This window comes from Poromitra crassiceps, assembly GCF_964638095.1.
Source record: "Poromitra crassiceps genome assembly, chromosome: 1".
In the NCBI taxonomy this organism is placed as follows: domain Eukaryota; kingdom Metazoa; phylum Chordata; class Actinopteri; order Beryciformes; family Melamphaidae; genus Poromitra; species Poromitra crassiceps.
Window position 1 is genome coordinate 73,763,382 of NC_139623.1, and position 26,224 is coordinate 73,789,605.

The window sequence follows — 26,224 nt, forward strand, 5'->3', positions numbered from 1 at the left end:
TATCTCTGAATATTGACATGACCGCTACGCTGTGGAAAAAAAGTTATTCTGATTCACTATACTGCCCACAGTTGACTGTGGGCAATACTACTAATACCAGTAGTTGTTGAGAATTCCTGTCGGAGAGATCACTGTGTGGTGTGCATGTTAAAACATGTTGTTGCTGGTTAAGTATTTGTATCAGATATCCTTGCATGACATTACAGTGTCAGATACCCTGTTGGCTAATCTGATGGTGGAGGGGTGGCCTAAGGCCTATATGCCTTTTGGGATATTTCATTACAAATAAAGAGATATTTTCCAATTAATGTAAGCTGTGACTGTACCAAAATCAGTGCAATTACAAACACAAACTTTCAAAAATCATTGAGGATATTGCAACGTGTATGTTGATATTCAGAATCTTTAATTATGTCCTGCTCATACGAAGTGATATTAGGCAACACGTATTGTTCAAACACCTGTCAAAAAAACTTTTCTTGCAAAATCCGAAACGGTTGCTGTCAGATGTGACGAGATCAACGTCAGACTGCCTATGTAAGAGATCTGATCTGAATTTCAATGTCAATCCAACAGTAACGTTAGTTAAGGAAAGAGTTGGGTTGGCCAATAGTGGCTATAACATAGACTACAAAACACGCACATTTAAATCTATAGCGTTAATTGAATGTTGCAGGTGGAGATTATGAGCAGCAGCGCAACAGAGCGATGGACGAATTAGGCCAGGGAACTATCATCCATCCTGACAGTGATGCAAGCAGTCACGACTTTATAAAGCGACAACAGCTGACAAAGCTAACGTTAACCTACTAACTCATTTAATCCCAGCTTTTGTGTGCATGTGGTTGACAGCCTATAAAACGACGAGATAAAACCAAAATAACCCATGTAGCAGCCAGGTAACGTTAGCTAGCGTTAGCTAATCAGTAAAATAGCTTAACGTTAGCTACATTCAACGATCATTTGGATGGTGCTGTAAACCAGGAGTAGCTCAATGTCCGGGTTAAACTGTCACGCACTGATGCATAACACTGAGCAATTTGGTGGATTAAAATCAGTACAGTTGAAACTGCATTTGTAAATCAAAGTTATTTCAAAACTATAGGCTTTATTTCAACTAACACAGAGGAAGGAGATTGGATCCATTCTTACCGTTTTCCCCCCGCCGGGTTTGAGGCGGCTGTTCACTGTCACAACAATATCCCTCCCGTATTAGCAAAATGGTACATTCCGACGTAAAACACCCACGTTACCCAGTGACGTTACCGTAATACCCACAATACCTAAACGATTGTTCTGTCTGTCTGTCTGTGTGTGTTGTGTTTTATGTGATTTCAAACATATCAAACTGTTAGAGCCAAAATACAGGAGTAAACTATTTTAAATAAATGTAAATAAAAACCTACTCGTAAAGCAATCATTAAAAGCCTGACACTGAAAATCACAAAATGTTCTCTTCCGCAACGTTGATCGACAGCATATCCGATCCAATAAACGCACGCTTGAAAGATCATTGTCCAATAGGATTACGTGAGGGGCGGGACGTTTCATAACACTCCCCCATGAGCCATGTATATTAATCTGCACTGAGGCATAAACACACATCAAGCGAGCAGAAACAAACAGCTATTGACCAAAACATGAACCGAGCGGCTATCTAAAAGGTAGGTGATGTCATTATGGTTTTTTGCCTAAATGTATAATCTAAACGTCCCAGAACAAGAACATACCAGAGGCCAGACTATGTTTTTTTTTTGCTAATGTTATGTTCCTAATGTTGTCGCCTCAAATATTGACCTGACCCCGCAGCTCACTTCTGCGGCACATTTGCATGCAAGAAAAACATTACAAATATCTTACAGTCCCCTAATTACGAAGTATTTATTTAGCTGGCACTGGTACCCCATGATATATTTTATTTACTTTACTTTACTTTACTTTACTTTACTTTACTTTACTTTACTTTACTTTAGCCTACTTTACTTTATTTCACTTTACTTTAAATACGTATTTACCTGGTAGGCCTACTTACAGTACCAGTGGTTACCCAATATAATATGATATGCGGGTAAAATAGGCTAGGGGACTGTAAACATGAAGCATTACCCAAATACCTTGCAATGAATTTTGTGATATTCAGACAGATGGTTATGTCAGATAATAATAATAATAATAATAATAATAATGATCATGATCTGTGAAGTGTAGGGTCATCACCAAAAGGCAAATAACCACCACTGTAAACAAGTCGGTATGCTGTAATAGGCTATACCTTCAGCATTATGCCATTTTCCCTTGTAGACACAATCATCCTATACACTACCTGGCTACCATTTTTATACTGTATACAGTAGTATGATTAATGCTCTTGATGTCATTATGTAGAAAATTATGATGATGATGATAAGTGGTGATAAGTGGTGGATTAGTTGAGTTCCCTCCCACTCCCTCCCCTGATATGTGAAGCGCTTTGAGTGTCTAGAAAAGGCGCTATATAAATCCAATCAATTATTATTATTATTATAATGTAGGGATGTTATGCAACAATCCTCTTAGTCAAACTATCTAATATCCCAAGCTGTTCATTTAATATATAGCCACGTTTTTTAACTGAACATTTTACTTCGTTTTTAGTACAAGAAGGAGAATACAAAAAAGTGGGCCAAGAAAGCTCAGCAGGCCAAGTAGAATGCAAAATAGACAAAAGGAGATTATTCAACTGTTGAGTATCTCTTTAAGTTCACATTTGAATTTAGAAGTAATGTACAGGTGTACTACACAAGTTTACTAACATGTACATCTTCAAGCAAAAACACAGGCAACAAAACGCAACGCGTTTCAACCTCGCTGGTCTTCGTCAGGCTGTATTAGTTTTTAGTCAAATTAAAACAAAACAAAAATAGCACTGTTAACCAGATTGATGATTCATTCACTACTAGATTGGTGATATATGCTTTAAGGATTTAGCTCAGATCTGTGTGGTTAATCAACTTGGTCAATGACTGACTGGGACTGTCATTACAACTAAATTACAAAAGAGAGTAGAGCGCGCACATCCAGTCAAAATTGCAGGTACAGGACAAGGGGTCAAACAATGTAGAAAAAGAGTAGAGTCTGCACTCTGCTGAACAAGATGTCTCCCAGATGGATAGATTTATTGATCAATAAATCTATCCATCTGGGAGACATCCCATTACAACTAAACTAATCATGCCATTTTTTTATCATGCCCTTTAAACAAAGTTATTGATACAGGCCCTGTGAGGACCCTGCCCCAGTAGGCCCCCAAACCGGTTTAGGCAGTGTGTCGACATAGCGTTTGTTTGTCAGCGTCTTTTTGGAGTGGAAAAGGCGCTGCATGGAGCACGTGGAGAAGCGGATGATAACATCTCGTGCTTACCAGCCGCACTTAGCACTTCTACTCTAGCAGTAGGCTACTAACAATACAGTGTTGTAGAACAAGCAAGGCTTACCAAATGGCAGATATTTACAATAGACGTCCGGTATAATCCATCAGTGTTGGGCAAGTTACTTTCAAAATGTAATATACTACATATTACTAGTTACTTTCATTTGAAAGTAATAAGTTACTTTCCAATATTACTTTCTGTGTAGAGTAACTCATTACTTATTACACTACTTTTGCATTACTTTCACCAAAACAACAGCAGCAGCAGAATGACATCGCCGCCCTGGGACCATCCCGAAAAATAATTTCAACCGCCTTGAAACCGCCAGTGTAAACAATCCAGAATTCTAAATGTTATTATTCTCCTTTGTTATTGTCATCTATAGTGGCTATTTGCATAAAAACACAGTTTGATTAGGAAATGATTGTATCTTTTTTTAAATATGTGCTTGGATTTAATAAAAATGTAACTCAACTAGATAAGGCTGCAGCACTTATCTGGAGCAGCCGCCCTTTTTGTGCCTCGCGGACGCTTCCCATTGCTTTTCACACTGCTGGAGCTGAGAAAAAGGAGTTGAGTTGAGTTGAGTTGAGTTGAGTTGAGAAAACTTTATTTATCCCCGGGGGGCAATTCAGTTTCTACAGTTCATCACCGTTGCAAGTAAACATAATGTATTTCATTTCGGTCACAAAATACAAAAATACATTCATACACAAGAAGGGAAATAGGAAAGGAGCTCAGTGTGATCAGACCGAGATAGTGCATTTGGTTCCTCGTGTCCCTCCGTGTACATGGATCTGAGCCGCAAGGGTGCAGGACGCAACATTGTTTATACACATGTAAAGTGCATAGGGTGCATGTGTAAACAGTTGGTTTTAGAAATACATAAAAAATAAATAAAATAGAAAGTAAGATAAAAGGTAAAAAAAATTTGCATACAGAAAAAAGTGCAAATGCTACGATACACAGTGTTATTGGTTCAGTGCCTACTGCATGCATACAGTCAGTGCAGTTTTCTACTTCTCTGCGTTCAACAGCCGAATGGCTGAGGGAATGAAGGACTTGGAGTAACGGTTTGTTCTGCAGGAAGGTGCCCGATAGCGCCGTCCCAGCGGCAGGAGGGCAAATTTAGAGGACAGGATATGGTCAGGTTGGTCCATAAGACCTTTTGCTTTCTGAACCACTCGCTTCTTCCAAAGCGCGTTTATGTCACTCTGCTGAACTCCAATGATTTTGGAGCAGACTTTGACGATATTGTTAAGGCTATTTCTGTCCTTCACAGACAAACCGTTAAACCAACATATAAAGGAAAAAGTTATAAGGCTCTCAATATATGATCTGTAAACAGTGCACAGGATCGTTTTTGACACTTTGAAGGAGTTAATTTTCCTTAATAAATAGATTTTCTGTTGGCCTCTTTTAACAAGAGACTCTATGTTTGTGTCAAACTTGAGATGCGAGTCTCGCGAAGCTACCGAGCCGAGCCGAAACTGGCTCCATGCTTCCTCCGAGACATGGGCAGTTAGCCAGCCGCTTCTTTTCACCTGACAGGGGAAGCTTCACTGGTAGGACATAGCACGTGGGAGGTTCACGGCACGCTATTCCAACCGGTTCCCCTCCCTCCGAACAGGCGCCTTAAGGACGACCAGAGCTTTTAAAACTGCTAAACCGCCACAGAAAGCTCAGTTCTACACCAAATTTGGCAGTTCAACTAGTTTTCAATAGGTCTACGGACCGAAAGAAGCTTTTACTCCCTCTCCAAAGCTGCCCAGCAGCACCAGGACAGAAGCCCACGCGCGTTCTCCTCACTTTCCAAGTCGACCAGAACAAGAACTCACCTGCCACCCCACACAGAATCAGGGGCAGCCACGGGCGCACAAAGTTGCCCATGGAGCAACCTGTCTCCTCTCCTTCCCAAACGGACGCCAAACAAATATTTCACTAGAGTACCACAAGAATGGATGTTAGGACTTCCAGTTCTTCTTACGTATAAAAGGCAATAGGATTTTTGTATGGGAATTTCAGTTAAATGCACGAAATAAGGTCTGTGGTTAACAAAGGTTTATGAAACAGCGGCGTTTGTGTTCACCAGGATAATCTTCACAAATGAGGACCACTTTTATGACTTTCGAAGCGTAAATGCGTTAATGCGATTTTCAGGAAACGCTTGGACTTGCCGACCTTATCTGCAGTGGCCCTGATTCTAGAGAGAATTTCCATATTTTCTAACAAATTTCATACTTTTATGAATTTCATTATATTATGAAATAATAATTTGTGAATTATTAATAACAATATTGCTAAGCAAAACCAGCTCCTAAAGCACAACATCAGTGTTCACCTCTAAATAGTTGTCTTTTTGTCTTTTTCAGGGAAGTTTGCAGTCCATTCAAAATGAAGGGTCTCTTGCTTGTAGAGCCTATTGTTGCCCTCTACGCTTTTTCCAGTTTTCTGATCTATCCTCTGGTGCAGCAATATGTTTACCGGCGACTTTGGCAGCAGGTGACAAACACCACCTATCCTATCTCTGACAACACATCCAGATGTGCAACAAACGGCACCAACGACCATGAGGTTAGTCATCATCTCTGGGTGTAAAAGAGCAATGCATGAAAGTAACCCCGCCGGGGGTGTCACAATGTCAACTTCTTCTTATTCTTCGTATGGCTTTCCGGCAGACTGGATGCCTTGCGGCACATTGCTGCCTCTCACAGTTAGGGAATATTCTTTCTCTTCTTACCCAGACACAATTGTCTGAGTTTGCTTAAAGTGACAATACGGAAGATTTTCATCTAAATAAATGTCTGTTAAGTCACTATCTGATAGTGACTTTAGTGTTTCCCATACATAAAGGAATTTGTGGCAGGCCGCCACAAAAGGATTTTGACCGCCACAAAAAGATGTACAGTGCACCTGAACGCAACATGCAATATACCCGCTGAATAAGTGTCCAATAAATGTTCATGTCATTCTGGCCAATACTTCTGTTATAGCATTTCAGTATGGAATATGGAATATCTTTCAATAATCTATGATTTAGCTGCTAAATTGTCAAATACCGCCATCTGCTCGCTACCTAGGCACTTATGCATGTACTTACCCTAACTAACTTAACCTAACTAACTATCCGGTGTGTACAACATTGTCAGCCTAAACTCCAGCTGACACCCCAAAAACCTACAATCCGCTACAGAAAAATGTATATTGTTTGTTTATTAACTGGCCCCTCGCCTTCTATCATTTCACGAAAGTGGCAAAGCAAGTTGAGTATCCCTGACCTATAGGGAGAAATTTAGTTTGTCATTGTAAACCCACAGCACAGTAATGATGACATGTTCTTCATAGATCTAGCCTTTTAATTTTGCTCTTAAGCTTTCTCAAAGTACACCAAATTCATGCATTTTACTTTAAAATGTTTAAAAAATATCTTGCGGGGGGGCATGCCCCCGCACCCCCCTAGGGGGTCTGCGGTCCCCCACCACAAATACTCAAAATCCTGTGGGAAACACTGGACTTAACACAATGGTGATTGAGCGTATGGCCCATTGATGGAAGCCTTTGCATTTTCAGTATTGCCGCATTTAGGAACTTGGTGTCTGTGGTGACAGAGAGTGGAGCCATCTGGGCCGATAACACATGTGACGTCACTCGGGCTACTGTACTTACTGTAATAATAATAATATACAGTCAATAGGCTACAGCATGCAGAATCAGCGGTGGCAGACGTACGTTAATTATCGTATTTGTACGATAATTTACCACCAAAACCAATAGCATGTTGACCCTCTGCTACGATAATTCGACACTGCCCAGACCCAGAATGCATTTCGGCGGAGAAAAGAAAACTCAGTTGCCTTTAGTGGGGAAATGGCAGAGCCGAGTTTTCTTGTACTTTGTGTTTAGTTTGGGCTCTCTATCTATGGTTAATTTGGCACTTGAAGTTTTTAGAGTTTCAGTAGTCAAACGTAACTAGTTGACCCCCAATATGCAATCGGTTTTTCAAAATAACGCCTATTTGCAAATATAATTTTGGAGAGCCATCAGACCGCACAGCGGACCGACCATCTCAGCTGATGTAACCCGGCTGCAGAATGGTGTCAGGCAGATAACTTTATCGTCGGAGACGGACACAAGTGGCATTCGCTGGAGGTCGGTAGGAGAGGAGATTTTAGCTCCAGACTGAGTTTTAGCTGCTGAGTGGAGGACATGTACTGCAGTGAGGCGCCTCTTGACGGACGGACAGACCGGGACAGACGCTATAATCAATAAATGTTCCTTCAGATCATTACCTCCGTATGTCCAGCGTGACGCTGGACATACGGAGGTAATGATCTAATGGTTTTTAGTAGAGACCTAGAATAATAAGCCCTTTATAGAGTTTCCTGACTCTTTATCCACTTGTTTCCTTTCGTCCGTTTTTGATTTGAATATGTGCAAAATACATCAAACTAAAAAAACTTAAATTCTCGCTGTGTTTCCAGGAGGTCCAGAGGCAGGCGTCCCTCTTCTCCCTTTACACGGAGCTCTTCTCCTCGATCCCCTCACTGGTCGTCACTCTCGTGCTGGTGGCCTACAGCGACCGACGAGGACGCAAGATCACCATCGTCCTGCCTCTGATCGGCACGCTGATCTACACGCTGTGCTTCCTGACCGTGTCCTACTTTGAGCTGAACCTCTACCTGCTGATCGGTGCCTCGCTGGCCAGCTCGCTGTTCGGCGGCATCGGAACATTTCTGGGCGGCTGCTTCGCCTACATAGCGGACTTGTGCGAGGACGGGCGCCAGAAGACGCTGCGCATGGCCGGCGTGGACATGGGGCTCGGCCTCTTGTCCGGGGTAGCCTCGCTGTCGACGGGCTACTTTCTACGAGCTGCGGGCTTCAACTGGCCTTTCGTGACCTCCGCCTTGTGCCAGTGTTTGGTCCTCCTCTATGCAGTGTTCATCCTGGAAGAGACGGTCAAGAGGGCTCCCGTGGATGCCGTCGCCCTGGATGGGCCTGCTGCTCCGCGCTCCGCCATCAAACAGATGTTCTACGGGGTCTACCAGCTGTTTGCAGGGGCCAGCCGCACGCGCAACACTACCGTGGTCCTCCTGCTGCTCATCTTCGTCAGCTTCTCCTTCGCCAACATAGGCGGGCTCACCATGATCACACTGTACGAGCTCAACGAGCCGCTGTGCTGGAGTGAGATCCTGATCGGTTACGGCTCAGCGCTGTCCACCACTATGTTCCTGACCAGTTTCGTGGGTGTGTCGGTGTTTACGTACTGCGGCGTGCCCCAGCTGTTCATCATCCTCACAGGGATCATCTCTGTCGTCTCAGGCTTGATCCTGGTGGCCTTTGCCAAGACCACCTTACTGATGTTTGTAGGTGAGGACCAGTGCCCAATTCAGCCTGCCTATGTTTGACGCCTATGCGGAAATTGCATTCTTTCAAATGGCCAGTGGGGGTCGCAGCTTGTGTAGCACTCCCGGGAACATCCATTCAACTCAATGGGAAACGAGCCAACTTCTCTCTCGGTCTATGTCTTAAATAAACACTTTCCAAATTAGTTTATGGTCTGAAAAAACAATTTCAAGTCTTTTTCATGCTCTAACGCGCTCCGTTTTCCAAATTATAGCCCCATTTCGAGGAAAATTGAAGACAAACATCGGATAATAAGAACAGTAATACTTCCGACCGGTAGAGGCAGCAATGTGCCGCAAGGCATCAGGTAGCAAGTAGGGATGGGCATCGAATTTCGAATTTTCGAATAATCGTTGTTATTATCAAGGTCGACTTTTATTATTGAAAGTCGAAATTCGGAAAAAAAGAAAAAAAAAGTATTTTTTTTGTTTTTTTGTGAAATGTTGCATTGTCTCCCCTGATTCTAAGTATAGTCGAATCGCCTGGTTTGAGCAAGTAAAACAATTTTTATAAGCATCTTAAGCAAGGTTTATGGAAAAATGAATGGCGGATGAAATCCCATGAAGATGGAGAGGGGGTGACTTTGGCACCCCTTTGGCACTCAGACCTGAGCCTACTAAATATTTAATGAACCACTCATGATTGTCAAAACTGTTTTTTAGGTCCTTACACATCGGGAGCGTTTTTTACGTGCGATTAATTCGCAAGTCAATAATATTTTCCGAACCTACAGTATATCAGTCAATGCAACCGTCCATACCAACGGCGAAGTTTTGCTGAGCGTTTTTGCGGCGTTTATTTTTTCGAACCACGGTCGATTTTTCAGAAATTCGCTTCCGACCTGTACACATCTGTGGCTGTGATTGACAGGTGGGTCAAAACTCGCATCGCAATTTCGTGCCGTATATTCGCATCGCTCTTGATGTGTAAGGACCATAAGACTTAGAATCAGGGGAGACAATGCAACATTTCACTCACACACAAAAAAAAAAAAAAAAAAACTTTTTTCATTTTATTTTCGAATTTCGATTAAAAGTCGACTTTGGCCAGCGAATTTCGAATAGTGTTTTTGCTAGAAATGCCCATCCCTAGTAGCAAGTAATAGTTGAGCAAATTATCAGAAAATTGCGTTACTTTATGATATTTTAATAATGTTAGTAGACACACGTAACTATATAGATACCATACATCTAACGTCCATAACATGGCGGACCATTTAACGTTATCTATACCGTTAAATACAGCCTTAAGCCTTCTCTGTATTGAGACCATTGGATTCAGCCCAGAAACCGGAGTACGTTATAACGTTATAAATATAGTCACGTTATAAACAACTAACCAACGCTGGGGGTCCATATGGAAACAGTGTTACTCGAAATGGTTAAAAGTTAAATCAATTTGGTCATTCAGTGCCGTTTTACTGCAATGTAAAGTAAGTAGCGTTAGCCGCTACATTAGCCAAAGTAGCTGACTACCCATAATGCATTACGGCGATAAGGCAGACAGGGCAAATTCGGGGGGGGGGGGGGGCGGGGCTCACACAAGCCATCATGAGTGGTTTGCAAGACAAAGTATAAATAACAACTGACTCCTAACGTGGTGCATTTCTACTCGGCTCGGCTGCTGCGTGGCCTCGCCTGCCCTATTGGCGCGTGTGGCGGGTGTGTGTGTGTGTGTTGCTCATTGCATCAGTGATGTCACAATCCCTCATTGTGTGTATGCCCCATTATGCCCCATTGTCACAATGCCTTAATTATATATTTTTTATTTAGATGAAAATCTTTGGGATTATAACTTTAAATCAGGATTCTGAGAATTTTAGATTAAAGTCAGAATTCTCAGACTAAAGTCAGAATTCTGCGGGGGAAAAGAAGCATACTATGTGACATCACTGACGATGTCAATGATGACATTATCGATGGTGTACCGGAATTTGAATGTTGCGGGTCCCTAGATTTTTGCAACGTCAAAATAGGGTCATGAAACGAAAAAGGTTGAGAAACCCTGAAGCAACAGAGCGTAAGGCTTCAGGCCTTACACTTTGAAGCAACAGAGCATAAGGCTTTCTTCTACAGATGAGAAGAGTGAAAAAGATTTCTTGTTCCAGCCGTGCATGCCTTTATATAGGGTGGTCCGCCCCCTGGTGTACCGCGGAAGGATACAAGCGTCTATCCAACCCCAATGCTGTATATGTGTAGAAAAAGTAGGGCCTCCGTCTAGGGGGTAGGAGTGACCCTAACCATTTTGAGAACCTCACAAGCAGGGGCGTTTCTACGGGTGGGCCCGGGTAGGCACAGGCCCACCCACTTCTTGCCCTGGCCCACCCAAAAAAAAAAAGTTTTTTTTTTTTTTTTTTTTTTTTATGGTTGTTTTCTAGAGGCAAACTTGCTGCTGCCTTGCTAGCTAATGGTTTTGTAGCTTAAAAACACAGGGCACATCATCTCCAGAGTCTAATGCATGACGACTTCATGACATCTAGGAATTTTCTGGGTGGTAATTTCTATAAATGTAAATCTGTAAATCAATATTAGTTAGCTGCGATTAGCATTAAGCTAACATTATAATAACTAGTGCAGTGCCTGTTCCCCCATGCACCACCCCGTGGGCGCTTCCCCCCCGCACACACACTGCACTCTGTCAGGTCCCCCTAAGCGCAAGTTTGAAGTCAATCCGACAAACGGTTCTCGAGATACGCGAAGGACAGACATAAAGACAGTCCTGGAATAAGTCCAAATTGCATGAAATGCGGCACCGCACTCCATCGGGGTCCGAGCAGCGCACTCCCCAAGTTTGAAGTCACAATCGGACAAATGTTTCTCGAGATAAACTGCTTTTTATGTTGCCAGCAGGTGGCACTATGTCAAATTGCAATAAATTCAGCGCCGCACTACTTTGAGTTCCCAGGAGCACACTCCCCAAGTTTGGTTGTTTTCTAGAGGCAAACTTGCTGCTGCCTTGCTAGCTAATGGTGTTGTAGCTTAAAAACACAGGGCACATCATCTCCAGAGTCTAATGCATGACGACTTCATGACATCTAGGAATTTTGTGCGCAAAATTTCGTCATGCAATTGCCCCACCAATTTTATCCAGGCCCACCCAATTTTATCCAGGCCCACCCATAATTGAATTTCTGCCTACGCCACTGCTCACAAGCCTTGTGAAATAAAACTATAATTTAAACATTTACTAATTCTGATGTATTTGACTATTTGTTGCCCTTACATTATTACTCCCTACATTATAATGTAACAATGTTTGTCATTTGTTCACCACAGTGCGGGTGCCATGGCTTCTGGCTATCATGCCGTTCCCAGTTTTACGCTCCATGATGTCGAAGATCGTCTCAAAGTCAGAGCAGGGTGAGTGCTTTCAGGTCCAGAGTGCTTTCAGGTCCAGAGTGCTTTCAGGTCCAGAGTGCTGGGCCCTACTGGAGCCACAGAGCCATGTCTCTGTGTTCATAGTATGGAGGAGAGTCACCTCTCCCAACCTCTTCATGAAGCACTTTAAGACAAAACACTCACAGTGTGTACCATCTTTGAACAAGAGGAATCTTGAAGCCTTGTCTTCACCTTCAGTCTAACCTGTGTCATTGATCAGATATTGTTTTCTCCTCTTCTGAATCTGTTTTGTGCAGGTGCTCTGTTTGGCTTTGTGTCCTTTTGTGACAGTCTCAGTAGCAATATATCAATCGCCGTCTTCTCCAGCGTCTACGCCGCCACGGTGGCATGGTTCCCTGGCTTCAGCTTCTTGCTGGCTGCAGGAGTCTGTGTCATCCCTATAACCCTCCTAGGGTAAGTTCACCACAATGCTAATCTCGCTTGCCAGACTCCCCTCCCTTCCGGGACAGAGTCTGGCAGTGTAGATCTCCACTCTGGACTTGCGGGGGGGAAAATGCTCTGTTTGGTTTAACCTAGTCTTGCTTGCCAGACTCTCTCCCTACAACGAGGGATCCAATCGTTTTCAGCGTGTAGCAACGAGCTAGCATTGTTGACGTTGTTTCACAGCGGCACAGGCATTTCAGATCGACAGATTCGACACGCCCAGCGGCATTTGAGATAGACAGATTCGTTCAGAGGGATTGGAAAGGAAATCCATATATGGTCGCAGCCGGTCAGTCAGAGCGGGTCGGAGAAAAATGGCAGAGCTTATAACAGCAGCAGCCTGTTTCCATGCAGCCTGGCAAACAAGACTTCCACAATGCCAATCTACATAATGCAATATCAGTTAATCACAGTTTAAAGGTCCTATCTGTAAGTTCTAACTATTACTGACACCGGTGGCCGTTAGAGTAACTGCGGGCAGCGTGTGAACGAGCTGACGTGCGGGCACCATACACCCACGTGCACAAACAGCTGTCTGGCAACAGCAGACTGTTTGTTGCTTTGTAACGTTAACTCATAAAAGTCACTTGAAAACGGCAACCTGGACCATTTATCGGTCAGATCAGCCTCGAGATGCCCAGGAAGGATTCTGGATGAATTATCGGACCTTATTGTGGCATGTTTGGTCGTGTTTTGGCTTGCATTGGCTGCGGGGAAATGGATATGGATATTCACGTTAGCGTGAGCCAGCAACTACCCTGCTTCCCCTGTATTATACGGTAATGTCTATTGCCTGGAGTTGACCAAACTTAACTCATTCTCTGCCAAAGACGTACCCGGACGTACTTTTAACAATGGCGTTCTGTGCCAAAGACGTACTCGGACGTACTTTCATGTTTTGGGTGTTTACATTACATCAGACACTTTCCCAGCCTGTGACATTGTTTCAAGTCAAACTGATAAAAGGAACCCGCTAGTTTAGTATTTATGGGTGGAGCCTGTGGTCGAAACAGAGTCCGACCCAGAGTTCTCGGATGGCGAGGAAGACGCCGGCGTTTTTGTTGTTGCTCCACGACGGAGCGCCAGGGCGACGAAGGCTCCCCTTCACAGCGTTCTGATCCGTCTGACACAGATGAATCGGAGGAGGAGAAATGGGTGCCACTTGGAGAGAGCGATGACGATGGTAAAAAGTAGCCTATTTTTTGTATCGCGTTTGAGATGAAATGATCACACACAGCCGTCTGTGTCACATAAACATTTCAAAGTTTACAGCACTAACGTAGCTATTGTGTGATCTTCTGTGCTAACGTTAGTTATGAGAGGTAACGTGACAGCAGGTAACGTTACAGCACTCGTTATTCCTGTGTGTGTGTGTGTGTGTGTGTGTGAGAGAGAGAGAGAGTGTGTGAGTGTGACCACATAAGGGTTTGTTCCATTTGTTTATGCTTTTATCAAGCTAAGCTAAAAATCCACATGGCAACTGTAAAAGTAAATTATTTATTTGATTTTGTGCACATATTTATCATACTTTGATATTTTGTGTTTTCAGACTCTGAGTCGATGGAGGCGCAGTCCAGTCCTAGTCCCAGTCCTGTGTGTAGTCCTACACCACCTATTTCGGAAAGACCATGTCTCGAAATAGGTTCCAACTTATTCTGAGGTTCTTCCATTTTACTGACAATACTGTAGCAAGGAGGCTGCGGCCAGGCCTCATCTGTCAAGAAACCCCAGGGGCCAGACTCTCTCTCTCTCTCTCTCTGTAGCCGCTCACTGGGCGGGATGGACCGACACAGCTCCCTCAAATACATTCTCTTATTTTTTATTTTTTATTTATTTATTTGGGAAAACAAATACTGTATATGTCTGATGTGTCACTGAGGCAAAAAATAAAAGGCTCAAAAGAGAGTTCTGCTTGAAACGGTGTCCTTCACTAAAAACCTCTTTTTCTCCTATTTCTCTCCCAAGGAGGGCATTTTTAGTGAAAACAAGCTAACTTCCACTGCTTGTAACTAAACAAGGAAACATGGTAGAGTTTCAGTTTTTTACAAGGGGTAAGAAGAGAGTCTCTGCTTTATTGTGAGATATGTTGTGTAATTTTATTCCTAGCACAGAATATTCTGTGGGTCCTGGAAGATCAGGAAATATGCTCAAAATCCTGGCACTGGGAGCACACAGACCGAAATGACCCTGGCAGAGAATGAGTTAACAGTCAAACAATGTTCCAATGTTAAAAAAAAAAAAAAAACTTAAAAAAAACTCTCGTAACAGGACAAGCCCGTCTTTTATTGTCACACGTGCGGCCACAACACACTCATGCTGACGGTGGCCGGTGAAAAGTGTCCTCTGCATTTAACCCATCCAGGCATGTCCTTTCCTCCGGGGGGCAGGCCAGGAGCAGTGGTCGCTTTCTCGTACAGCGCCCGGGGACCAACTTCGGATGTTGTCGTCACTGGTCGGATGATGATGACGATCTGATCTTCTGCATGTTTTTAGTGGGGGGGTTATATACGGAGGAACCCCCTGGGGGAGCACGGGGAGAACATGCAAACTCCACACAGAGAGAAAGGCCCTTACGACGAGATACCCCACCTGGGCAGTAGGCACTGAAGTTATGGGGGGGAACACAACCACAGCCCCCACAGTGTCCCAGGCGAGAATCGAACTCAGGACCTTCTGACTGTGAGGCGACAGCTCTACCACTGAGCCACCATGACCCCCACATCCCCACATGTTACATTCATTATCAACACAAGATGGTAACGTTATTAGTGGAGCTGGGTGGTAATTTCTATAAATGTAAATCTGTAAATCAATATTAGTTAGCCGCGATTAGCATTACGCTAACATTATAATAATGTGCACTGCAGCTAACTGCAGTCAGAGCCTGTTTCCCCGGTACCGTCTAATGCCTGTAGTTGACCAAACTGAACAGTCAAACAATGTTCCATAAGCATAACAGTAACGTTAGGCATATTTACGACTGTTACATTCATTATCAACACAAGACGGTAACATTATAAGTGGGCCTTGGTGGTAATTTCTATAAATGTAAATCTATTAATTATTAAGCTAACGTTATAATATTAGGCAAGGCTACATTTTAATTAAGCCCTACCTACCACTTTGGAATATGTTTTTATATATTCATTTTTGTGCTCTCAAGTAGCCTAGATACGTTGTTTGACCCCGCCGATCGATTGCAGCTGAATAGTGAGTGGAGAAATATCACTAAACCGGCATAAAAAGGTTACATAAACGTCTTCAAAGCGCACGGTGCCGTGTGCGCAACGGAGCTGAGACTGACTGACGTTGGGTTGGAATTGAAATGGTCATGCTAGAATAGCCTACTACATCTAAGCTATTTAATATGGGATCACCTGCACACAGGCGATCCCATACTAAGATGATTCATATCTAGGCTACTCCTGCATTTTGCAGCTGCAACTGTGTTGCTTTTGGCCTGTATGATGTGATTGAACTTCATATTTCCAGCATCATTATATGAAATATGGAGATATGCGACTCTGCTGACAATAGCCTATATAGGCCTATGTGACCACAAAATAGGCTATTTTTTATAAATGAAATCTATGCCCACACGTACCGTGTCGATTCAGTTCAGAAGCATTTTTTTATTTTATTATCATTCTTTTTTTTATTGATTAGCCTATAGGAATTATTCAATCAGTGCGACTAAACACTTCATGAGATCATTATTATTCATTGAGCCTAAATGGTCTATACATACGGATTTTGGACTGAGATAGATTACACATTGCTTCCACAAAAGGCTGTAGATAGAGAGCTGTAGATAGCCTACGAAACCGCTCTTCAAAGAAATTACTGGTGTGGATAAAAGTGGTCACTTTAGACAGTCATTCGGGAACAGTAATAATATAAAACGCAGATTTGTATTTGCAGTTTCATTCAATGAGGAAATAGGCGTGTCTGGCGCTGTAGGAGTTTTGGAGCAGTCCATATTGCACTGTGATTGGCAGTTGTTAAAAACCACGCCTCTTTTGCGGGCACGAGCGGGCATTTTCATGTGCACGAGCTCACAGCTTGATTAGAAAAACCTGGTTCGAGTTAACGAGTGGCAATCGACGTTCGTAGTACAAGTTAACTACAATCGAGCTGATCTGGTTTAGACAAACCAGATCAAGGGACAGATCCTGGATCTTCTTATACAACATTTGTAGTATAGGGCCCAGGTGGTAAATCCATTAGCAAGCAGCTAACGTTATCTGGCCAAAACAACATTACAGCAGCTACAAGCAGCAAGGTCCCTCCATGAACCGAAAACACAGCCCGACTCTAGTTTCCCCCCGATGTCGGTCACCTTGCTGCTCTCTGGCCAGACGGGCTTCACTAGATAAATATTTATTTATTTTTGTGTGGACTTTTTGCTGGAGTCTGTGTTGTTTGTTTATGCTGGCAGCTAGCGACGAACGCAACGTTAGCCACTTCCTGTTAGCCATCTTCTTCATTGGTATATTTCCGCCGTAGCCATGAGGACAAGAGGCAGGCTCGTGAATGTGCAGAACGTCACATCCGCCAAATTTGCCGGGAAAGTATAACCTGCGACCAGCATGAAAATCCTGCAATATCTTTGCAATGGGTGAACGCAGAGAGACGCGGCTGGGCTCATTTTTTAAGTTACGGAACGGCGCATTCACTCATTAGTAATAGAAAACACTTTGTGAACATTTATTTTCCGGCCAAACTTACGGATAGGACCTTTAGGGATAAAGTTCATCCAAAAATGAAAATTCAGTCATTATCTTCTTACCCCCATGCCGATAGATGTTGGGTGTTTTTTAGTCCATATAACGTTTTTTTTTTTTTCAGGGAAACAGAGTTGCAGCATTCTCCTAAATAATTGAAGTGAATGGTGACCAACTTTCAAACGTAAAAAGAACACATCAAACATAAAAAATAAAAAAAATCTAACAGCTCCAAACATAACGCGTTGTTCCATCGGCATGGGCATTGGGGGAGTAGATAATCACTGGATTTTCATTTTTGGGTGAACCTTTCCTTTAATCTCACTAACCTTTCACTGCTCTCCGTTACCATCCGTCTCCACAGACTAATCTAGCCTGTGGAGAGGACTTTGCCATTTTAGGTTCATACATTTACAGTATCATGTGATACAGCATTGATGTATCGTGAGATTTGCCCCAGTGTTATCTATTCAAGGCTGAAATAAAACAGAAAGATTGATGTTGTGTGGCTATGCTTCAGGTGTGGAGCTGTGCTCTGGGTAGAGTTTCATTAGACAAAACAGTTTTTCTGCCAAGTCATTGCTTGCTAGTTGAACTTGAAAAGGATGGTTGTTTTTCTTGTTTTCAACCACTTGCATTTGTCCAACAAGAACCTTCACTTCCGCATTCCTGCATGTCTCATATATCTAACCTCAATAGAAACTCACCGGTAGCAAGCACACTCAAAATAGATTAAAAACTCACTGGGTGCAGGGCAAGCAAAGAGTTCAGTAGTGAGAAAAAGCCAGCACTCCAAATGTCCTTTCACAGGTTTGAATAGTTCCTCAAAACTGGGCAGCAGCAACAACGAACGTTTCAGCCAAAGGCTACGCTGAGGAAGGCCTTTGGCTGAAACGTTCGTTGTTGCTGGCTTTTTCTCACTACTCATATCTAACCTCCCCTGACCAGCATTTCCGTTGCCGGTCAACATGTCCGGCATGATTTCAATTTCCCGGATACCAGGTTATAGCCTATAGTCTTGATATTGCAGTAAATTCCCTGCGCCAACCATGTTTCTATGACCGGTCAATCAAACGGAACGACCCAAAATGCAAGCTTTGGGGTTAATTCATTTCTCTGCCACACAGTGTCGACTTTGATAAATGCTGCCTTGCATGCTGAGTCTCAGACAATCGCCCCAAAATTCCCCAGAATTTTGAGCACGCAGTGGAATTTGCAGGGGGTTGTCTGAGACAATGAGTGAGAAAAACAAAAGAGTAGTCACCTGAAAAAATAAACCGTGGCTAGTCCTCAACACGACATCATAGCCTATTAAAAGAACACTGGCAAGGGCTTTCAGTTCTCAGATGAAGGCTATAGGTAACTAACAATGTAGTCTTTCCTTTTCTTCAAGTTTAAAGTTAAAGGATGGCTTTACCGATAATCAACCAACTTTGTATCATATATCATCTCGGTAATGTAAGCACATCGCCAGTGTTTTACCTTCTCTCTCTGTTTCTCTCTCTCTGCCATCATTTAAGCAAATATTCCCAGCTGCGCTTCTTAAAGTCGAGGTGAACCCGTTCGTCACGTGCATCTGTGTCCGTTTCAGACTGAAAACAAATTGAGAGGCAGACCATATACGGTGTCGATGATTTGATTTGACAATTCTGAGGACTGGCTGCTTCGTGCGGAGCGAGCGGACAATCCGATGCATGGGTGCTGCCCGCCCGCCTGGAAACTCCGAGAGACGACCCCTGACAGCCAGGGAGGCTGTCAGGCTCGGAGGCGCGCGCCATTATCGTTATAAATGTAAATAATATTCCTGGAATGCGTTTTTTAATGAGCCAGTTACATTTCTTTGCATTCTTAGAGATTATAGTTTTTGTTTTTTGTTCATGTTTCTAACAATTGGCCAAGTTAGAAATCTTTTCATTCAGATTCTCTTTTTTACCATTTTAAAGTAAAATGCATGAATTTGGTGTACTACAAAATTAAAAGGCTAGATCTATGAAGAACATGTCATCCTTACTGTGCTGTGGGTTTACAATGACAAACTTAATTTCTCCCTATATAAGTATATTCTGAATACAGGTCACTCAGTAGAATACTGCTTGTTTAAATACAATGGCCCATCTATACCAAAATCACTTCCAGGGGAGAACTCAAAATACAAGTATTACATTACATATAAGTAACATTTTGTAGGCATAAACAGAACTTGTTTGGTTCTCCTACAGGTACATTCTTCTGTTATCTCACATCACTAAACCATCTGGAATTTATCAGAAATTGAATTTTGATGAAGCAGGAATGATTAGATGAATAACTTATCTCTTTGACTACACATCGTGTGTGTCATTTATTAGCACAAAGTAAGACATCAGATCTCTCAAATCACAAGACCGAAAACTAGGCCGGAACATGACCTCTGTGTCCCCCTGATACCCTAATAAGTCTCCATGAGCCTGTGGCTCAGTCAGCCCAAACCTGTGTTCACTAGTACTGTACGTCACTACAGGAACAACTTTTCAATAGGTCTCAATGACCTGACATGAACACAAGCTGAACATGAACCATTTTCTTTGATGCTCATCAACATTGAATTAAAGAAGTAGTAACTCGCTGCTCCAGGCTCTTTTAGTCAGAGCTGCAAAAACAAGTTTTTATGCCTGTTGTAACAGGACGGGCTAGGTTGAGAGCCCATCGCAAAAGGTCAACATAAACTGGTTCCAACTGGAACTCGACTTTAGCCCTAGGCCGCTATCTGGCTTACCGGGTTGTAAACTCACAAGTTAGGAGTCAGGTCTGGTTGTCCTTGCTCAGCTCTCTCTCTCTGAGCCTATTTGCTCTTCTGCTGCTTCTCCTCTCTCAATGAGTGTGGCCCTCTGCACTTAGGCCATGTCCACACGGAGACGGAAGCCATTATTTATTTTTTCGTTTAAGAAAAGTTTTCCATAAACACGGAATCGTTTCAAGAACTGTGTGTATCCACATGAAACCACTGGATACCACTGAAACCGCTGTAATATACAGTATATGCCAGGCCGGTAAGTGGTGCTGTAACGCTGCCACATCACAGTGCAACGTGTGGTTGTCAAACCTCTCACTTCCCTATTCACGTTGTATTTGCGAGGGATATATTTAGAGCAGCCCGAGTATGTCCGTTACACTCAGGGTTTACATTTCATTTCATTTCGTCCAATATTAAAATATTCCAGAATTGCATGTTGTATTAAAAATAAATATTATTTCTATCTAACACCTTTAGCCTGATTTTGTTTGTGTTATTGTAAAAACTTAGCCGCCGCTAAGCCTTCTGGGAAATATCCGATGAAGGGAGGGGAGGGGTGGATGTGGGGAGCCCTGAGGATGTTGTACACGCTGTTCTCCTGTCCACTTGTTGCTGACGGTGGTAATAGAGGAGCATTATATTTTGCTGCAAGAGCCCTAACAGGCTCAGTAGCTGCTGTAGCACGAAAGCTAGTGCACTGTAAGCCATTGTTGCTGGCGGAGAGAGGTGGGGCTATGGCGTCATCGGTTCAGGAAAGATGCGTATGGGTTGTAAACACGGAAATGCAAGGGTGGCGTCTTCAGATTTATTCACTCTGGGACCCGGTTTCAAAAATTAGCGTATACTCCCAGAACGTATACTCCCAGAACGCTGGTTCCGTCTGGACGAAACGTCTATATGACAAACAACTTCGGATACACCTAAACTCGTCTCCGTGTGGACATGGCCTTAGTCTGATCTGGGCCTAATCAGGTGGATGGGGAGAGCTGGGTGAGTTTGGGCAGGTACACCATCCTCCTGAGACCACATGATGGAGCCAACGGGTGGGGACATAGCAGCCCTCAATCACCATGCCCCTCAGCCCCTTACACTGTGTAGTAAGATTTGTAATTAGTGCACTCACACGGTGTATATGACTTCAACATATTTACATTACATCATGTACTTTTTCATTAAAATAAATATAAATAAATAAATATAAAACCCTTAGAAAATGGGGTACAAGAAAGTGTGCAATTCTCCATTAAACTAAATGAAATTAAATGAAAACAAAACATAAACCCAACACTATATAAACAGACTGTAGCAGAAGTGTAGCAGTTGAAAGCAGTTATTTTCTTCTTCTTTTTCCAAGTTTGATGCACAGAAATAAATAATACAAAAACCATAGAAAATGAGGTCAAATAAAGTGTGCAATTCTCCTTTAAAATAAATAAATAAAATTAAATAAACAAAATAACAAACCGTTTAATGTTATTTTGAGCTATGGTTAAGTCGGAGTTTCAGGCTTGTTTTGATGCCCTTTGATGTGTAACGTTAGTGAACGGTGGCTGGCTGATATTAGCGGTCATTAACCTGGTTACACACGGGAGTTACACTACGGGGAGAAGGGGAGCCACTACCCCGGCATCCTCTCCCCAGGCAAGACCGCGGCTTCACTAAACCCCCCCCCTCCGGCCTAGCGGAGCCGACGTTACACGCAAGTACAAGGGCTTCCCCGAGCAGCGGACTTTTTCTCTCTCAAAACAACTGAAACCCGTCATGTTAAGGCTGAGCAAGGAGATCGATTTTATTTCACCGGAGACGAAGGCAGCAACACAAAAGACTGATGGAACTAGAACGACCGCAACGCGGACTTATGCCTCCGCCATTAGTTCATTCTTGAGTCCAAATCGCCATTTGAGGCCAATTGGAATTCCGTCAAGGCGCTCCTGTGATGTTGCGTTACAGAGCTTGGAAATTGGGTATGTGAGGTCACAGTGACCTTGAACTTTGACCACCAAAATGTAATCAGTTCATCCTTGAGTCCAAGTGGACGCTTGAGGCAAATTCGAAGAAATTCCATCAAGACATTCCTGAGATATCGCGTTAACAAGCTTGAAAATGGCATTCGAGAGGTCACAGTGACCTTGACCTTTGATAACCAAAATCGAATCAGTTCATCCTTGCATCCAAGTGGATGTTTGAGCCAAATCAGAAGAAATTATATCAAGCCGTTCTTGAGATATTGGGTTAACCAACTTGGGAATGGCGTTCGTGAGGTCACAGTGACCTTGACCTTTGATCACCAAAATGTAATCCATTCATCCTTGCACCCAAGTCGACGTTTGAGCCAAATTGTCAGAAATTCCATCAAGCCGTTCTTGAGATATCGCTTTAACGAACTTGGGAATGGCATTCGTGAGGTCACAGTGACCTTGACCTTTGACCACGAAAATCTAATCAGTTCATCCTTGAGTCCAAGTCGATGTTTGAGGCAAATTTGATGAAACTCCGTCAAGGCATTTCTGAGATGTTGCACTAACAAGCTGGAAAATGGCGTTCGAGAGGTCACAGTGACCTTGGCCTTTGACCTTTGACCACCAAAATCTAATCAGTTCATCCTTGAGTCCAAGTCGATGTTTGAGACAAGTTTGATTCAATTCCGTCAAGGCATTCCTGAGATATCACGTTAACAAGCTTGAAAATAGCGTTCGAGAGGTCACAGTGACCTTGACCTTTGACCACCAAAATCTAATCACTTCATCCTTGAGTCCAAGTCGATGTTTGAGACAAGTTTGATTAAATTCCGTCAAGGCATTCCTGAGATATCGTGTTAACAAGCTTGAAAATGGCGTTCGAGAGGTCACAGTGACCTTGACCTTTGACCTTTGACCACCAAAATCTAATCAGATCATCCTTGAGTCCAAGTCGATGTTTGAGGCAAATTTGATGAAATTCCGTCAAGGCATTCCTCAGATATCGCGTTAACAAACATCGTGCGTACGTACGTAAGTACGTACATACGTACGGACGGACAACCGGATCCATAATGCCTCCGGCCTGGCTATCGCCGGCGGAGGCATAAAAACACAAGAGATTCAGCAACAGGCGGACACCGTGGTGGTGAGTAGGTGGGATATGTGATTTTCCTGGCTGCGGACTTTCGGAGGAAAGGCGGTCGCCTCCCTCACGTGCATCTCAACGAATCACGATGCATTTTATTTAATCGATCACGTGTCTTGAAAATGACATCTAATCCGTTCTACTCTGCCTCTGATTGGCTCTGATATCACTCAATCATCACCCCGCTGCCCTGTGTGTTTCTGAAAGAGAGAGACACAGACGGACAGCGGGCCAATGTGGAGTTTTGAGAGGGGGTAAAAAAAACTGTCAACAAAACTGTCAATAACAATGGCAATGGTTGGTTCACTGTTGTCTTAGCAGGCTCACTATTAAAATAAAGAAAGGGAAAAGTCCTGGAACAAAACAAAAAACTAATTTTCATATTCTTTCTTTCAGCCAAGTATTTTATGTCAAGCTATGCTATTGGTTTACCTTGGAAGGTACACAAAAATGCAACATTTGCAGATAGACACTGACATTTTTCTCCCCAATTGTAGTTGTCCAATTCCCCCTGCTGTCCCGGTTGTTGCTCCACCCCCTCCGCCCATCTGGAGAGAGGAGAGTCGTAGACTAGCACATGATTCCTCTGATACATGTGCAGTCCCCAGCCACCTGTTTTCACCTGACAGCGAGGAATTTCGCCGGCAGGACGTAGCGCATGGGAGGATCTCGCTATTCCCCCCAGTTCCCCTCCCCACCAACCAGAGGAGGCGCTAGTGCAGCGACCACGACTCATAATACCCCACTGGCTTCCCGCCTGCAGACACGGCCAATTGTGTCTGTAAGAACGTCTGACCAAGCCGGAATTACCGCTACCAGGAATTGAACCCCGTTCTCCGCGGTGGTAGACGAGTGCTTTTACCTCTACAATACCCAGACGCCCAGTAGTCAGTAACCTTGATTAGTACAAATGTACTTTTGTAACTTTTATCAATAATCCTGTCTCCAAAAAAGTGACTCCACCCAAGAAAAGTTGACATTATGTGCAGAAAAAAGTAACTTGAAGCTGTCGAGAGTAGCCCCGGTTTATTTTATGCACAGTTCAGTTGGAGTTTGTGCAGATGTTCATATCTCCCACGTATCTCTTACATCCTGTTTCATGTCTCCTCAGGGTGTTGGGTCTGCTAGGGGTGGACGTTGCCAAAGAGGTCCAGGAGTCAGAGAGCCTCATCTCAGAAGAGGAGGAACCAGATCAAAATGACAACAATGCCCTGCTGGGTTGAACTACAAAGGGATGACCGAAACCTAAACCAGCACTTTGTTTGTGAAGGACATTGTACGGTACTGAACACCAAGGCTTCACATGCAAAACAACTGGCGACCCATTCCAAAAAGACTTTGTATAAGCCTTTTTCAGTTGGATACATTTATACCCTTTTTTATTTCAACATTCAGTGCATGCTCAGACTGATGACATCACTGATGACAACATCACTGATGACATCATCAGTGTGTGTGTCTGTCTCTTGTGTGTGTGTTTGTGTGTGTGTGCATGTCTGTGCCTGTCTGTCTCGTGTGTGTGTGTGTGTGTGTGTGTGTGTGTGTGCGCGTGTGCACACACACATCTGTGTATCTCTTGTGTGTATGTGTGCATCACTGATGATGTCACAATGCCTCTGACATCACTGATGATGTCACAATTTATGACATCACTGCTGACATCATCACTGGGACTTTATGACATCACTGAGGATGTCATCAGTGGGACAGACAGAGACACAGAGCCCCAGCTCCCATTTATATACTGACTGATGATAAACATAATTATGCTATTTTAGTCAATAAATACAATGGTAGCCTTGGATAGCATATTGCTATGGTAGTCTCGAAATTGACTCATAGTTTTGTGGTCTTGTGGTCTTGACTCGGTGTCTGCCCGACTCGGTCTTGGTCTCGACTAAGTGACCCCCCTGGGTCTCGACACCCTCGACTCCCCCCCCGGTCTCTTGGTCTTGAGTCCGACCCGATTCAGCCATGACTCGATTTGGACTTGGACTCGAGTCACTCGACCAATGCGCTCTCGACTACAACCCTGATTAAGAGCTCTTCTATCTTGAGCTCAGTGAGGAACAGGGATGCTTTTATTATTATTAATAAGCTTCTTTTTCCAGATATGAGGGTAAATGAGTGAGTTTTATATGCCTGGATATTAAGTGAAGTGTGCCAATTCTTGCAGGTCTTCGGTTGACATCCATGATGTCCTCAGCTATTTATCTTATTACCTCAAAATGCTTTTGACTGTGACATTGCTTAACTTCAAAATTACATTACATTAGATTACCTCATTTAGCGTTTTTATCCAAAGTGACTTGTAATAGTTCCTTTTTGTCAACAGTAGTGAAATCAACTGCAACACAGACTGCGTCAGCTAACTGCAACACAGACTGCGTCAGCTAACTGCAACACAGACTGCACTGTAACACAGACTGCGTCAGCTAACTGCAACACAGACTGCGTCAGCTAACTGCAACACACACAGACTGCGTCAGCTAACTGCAACACAGACTGCGTCAGCTAACTGCAACACAGACTGTGTCTGCGTCAGCTAACTGCAACACAGATTGCGTCAGCTAACTGCAACACAGACTGTGTCAGCTAACTGCAACTGCGTCAGCTAACTGCAACACAGACTGCGTCAGCTAACTGCAACACAGACTGCGTCAGCTAACTGCAACACAGACTGCGTCTGCGTCAGCTAACTGCAACACAGACTGCGTCAGCTAACTGCAACACAGACTGCGTCAGCTAACTGCAACACAGACTGTGTCAGCTAACTGCAACTGCGTCAGCTAACTGCAACACAGACTGCGTCAGCTAACTGCAACACAGACTGCGTCAGCTAACTGCAACTGCGTCAGCTAACTGCAACACAGACTGCGTCAGCTAACTGCAACACAGACTGCGTCAGCTAACTGCAACACAGACTGCGTCAGCTGCAACACAGACTGCGTCAGCTAACTGCAACACAGACTGTGTCAGCTAACTGCA

At 43.4% G+C, this 26,224-nt stretch overlaps 1 protein-coding gene across 1 annotated transcript; it reads left to right on the forward strand.

Annotated features, from left to right (window-relative positions):
• The first annotated feature begins 1,598 nt into the window (after positions 1-1,598).
• Positions 1,599-25,950, forward strand: LOC310788504 (lysosomal proton-coupled steroid conjugate and bile acid symporter SLC46A3). The gene is made up of 6 exons (XM_083650047.1): positions 1,599-1,664; positions 5,783-5,984; positions 7,892-8,777; positions 12,089-12,172; positions 12,448-12,604; positions 24,348-25,950. The coding sequence occupies exons 2-6, from the start codon at positions 5,805-5,807 to the stop codon at positions 24,457-24,459; spliced, it is 1,419 nt and encodes a 472-aa protein (XP_083506173.1). The 5' UTR covers positions 1,599-1,664; positions 5,783-5,804; the 3' UTR covers positions 24,460-25,950.
• The last annotated feature ends 274 nt before the right edge of the window (positions 25,951-26,224 follow it).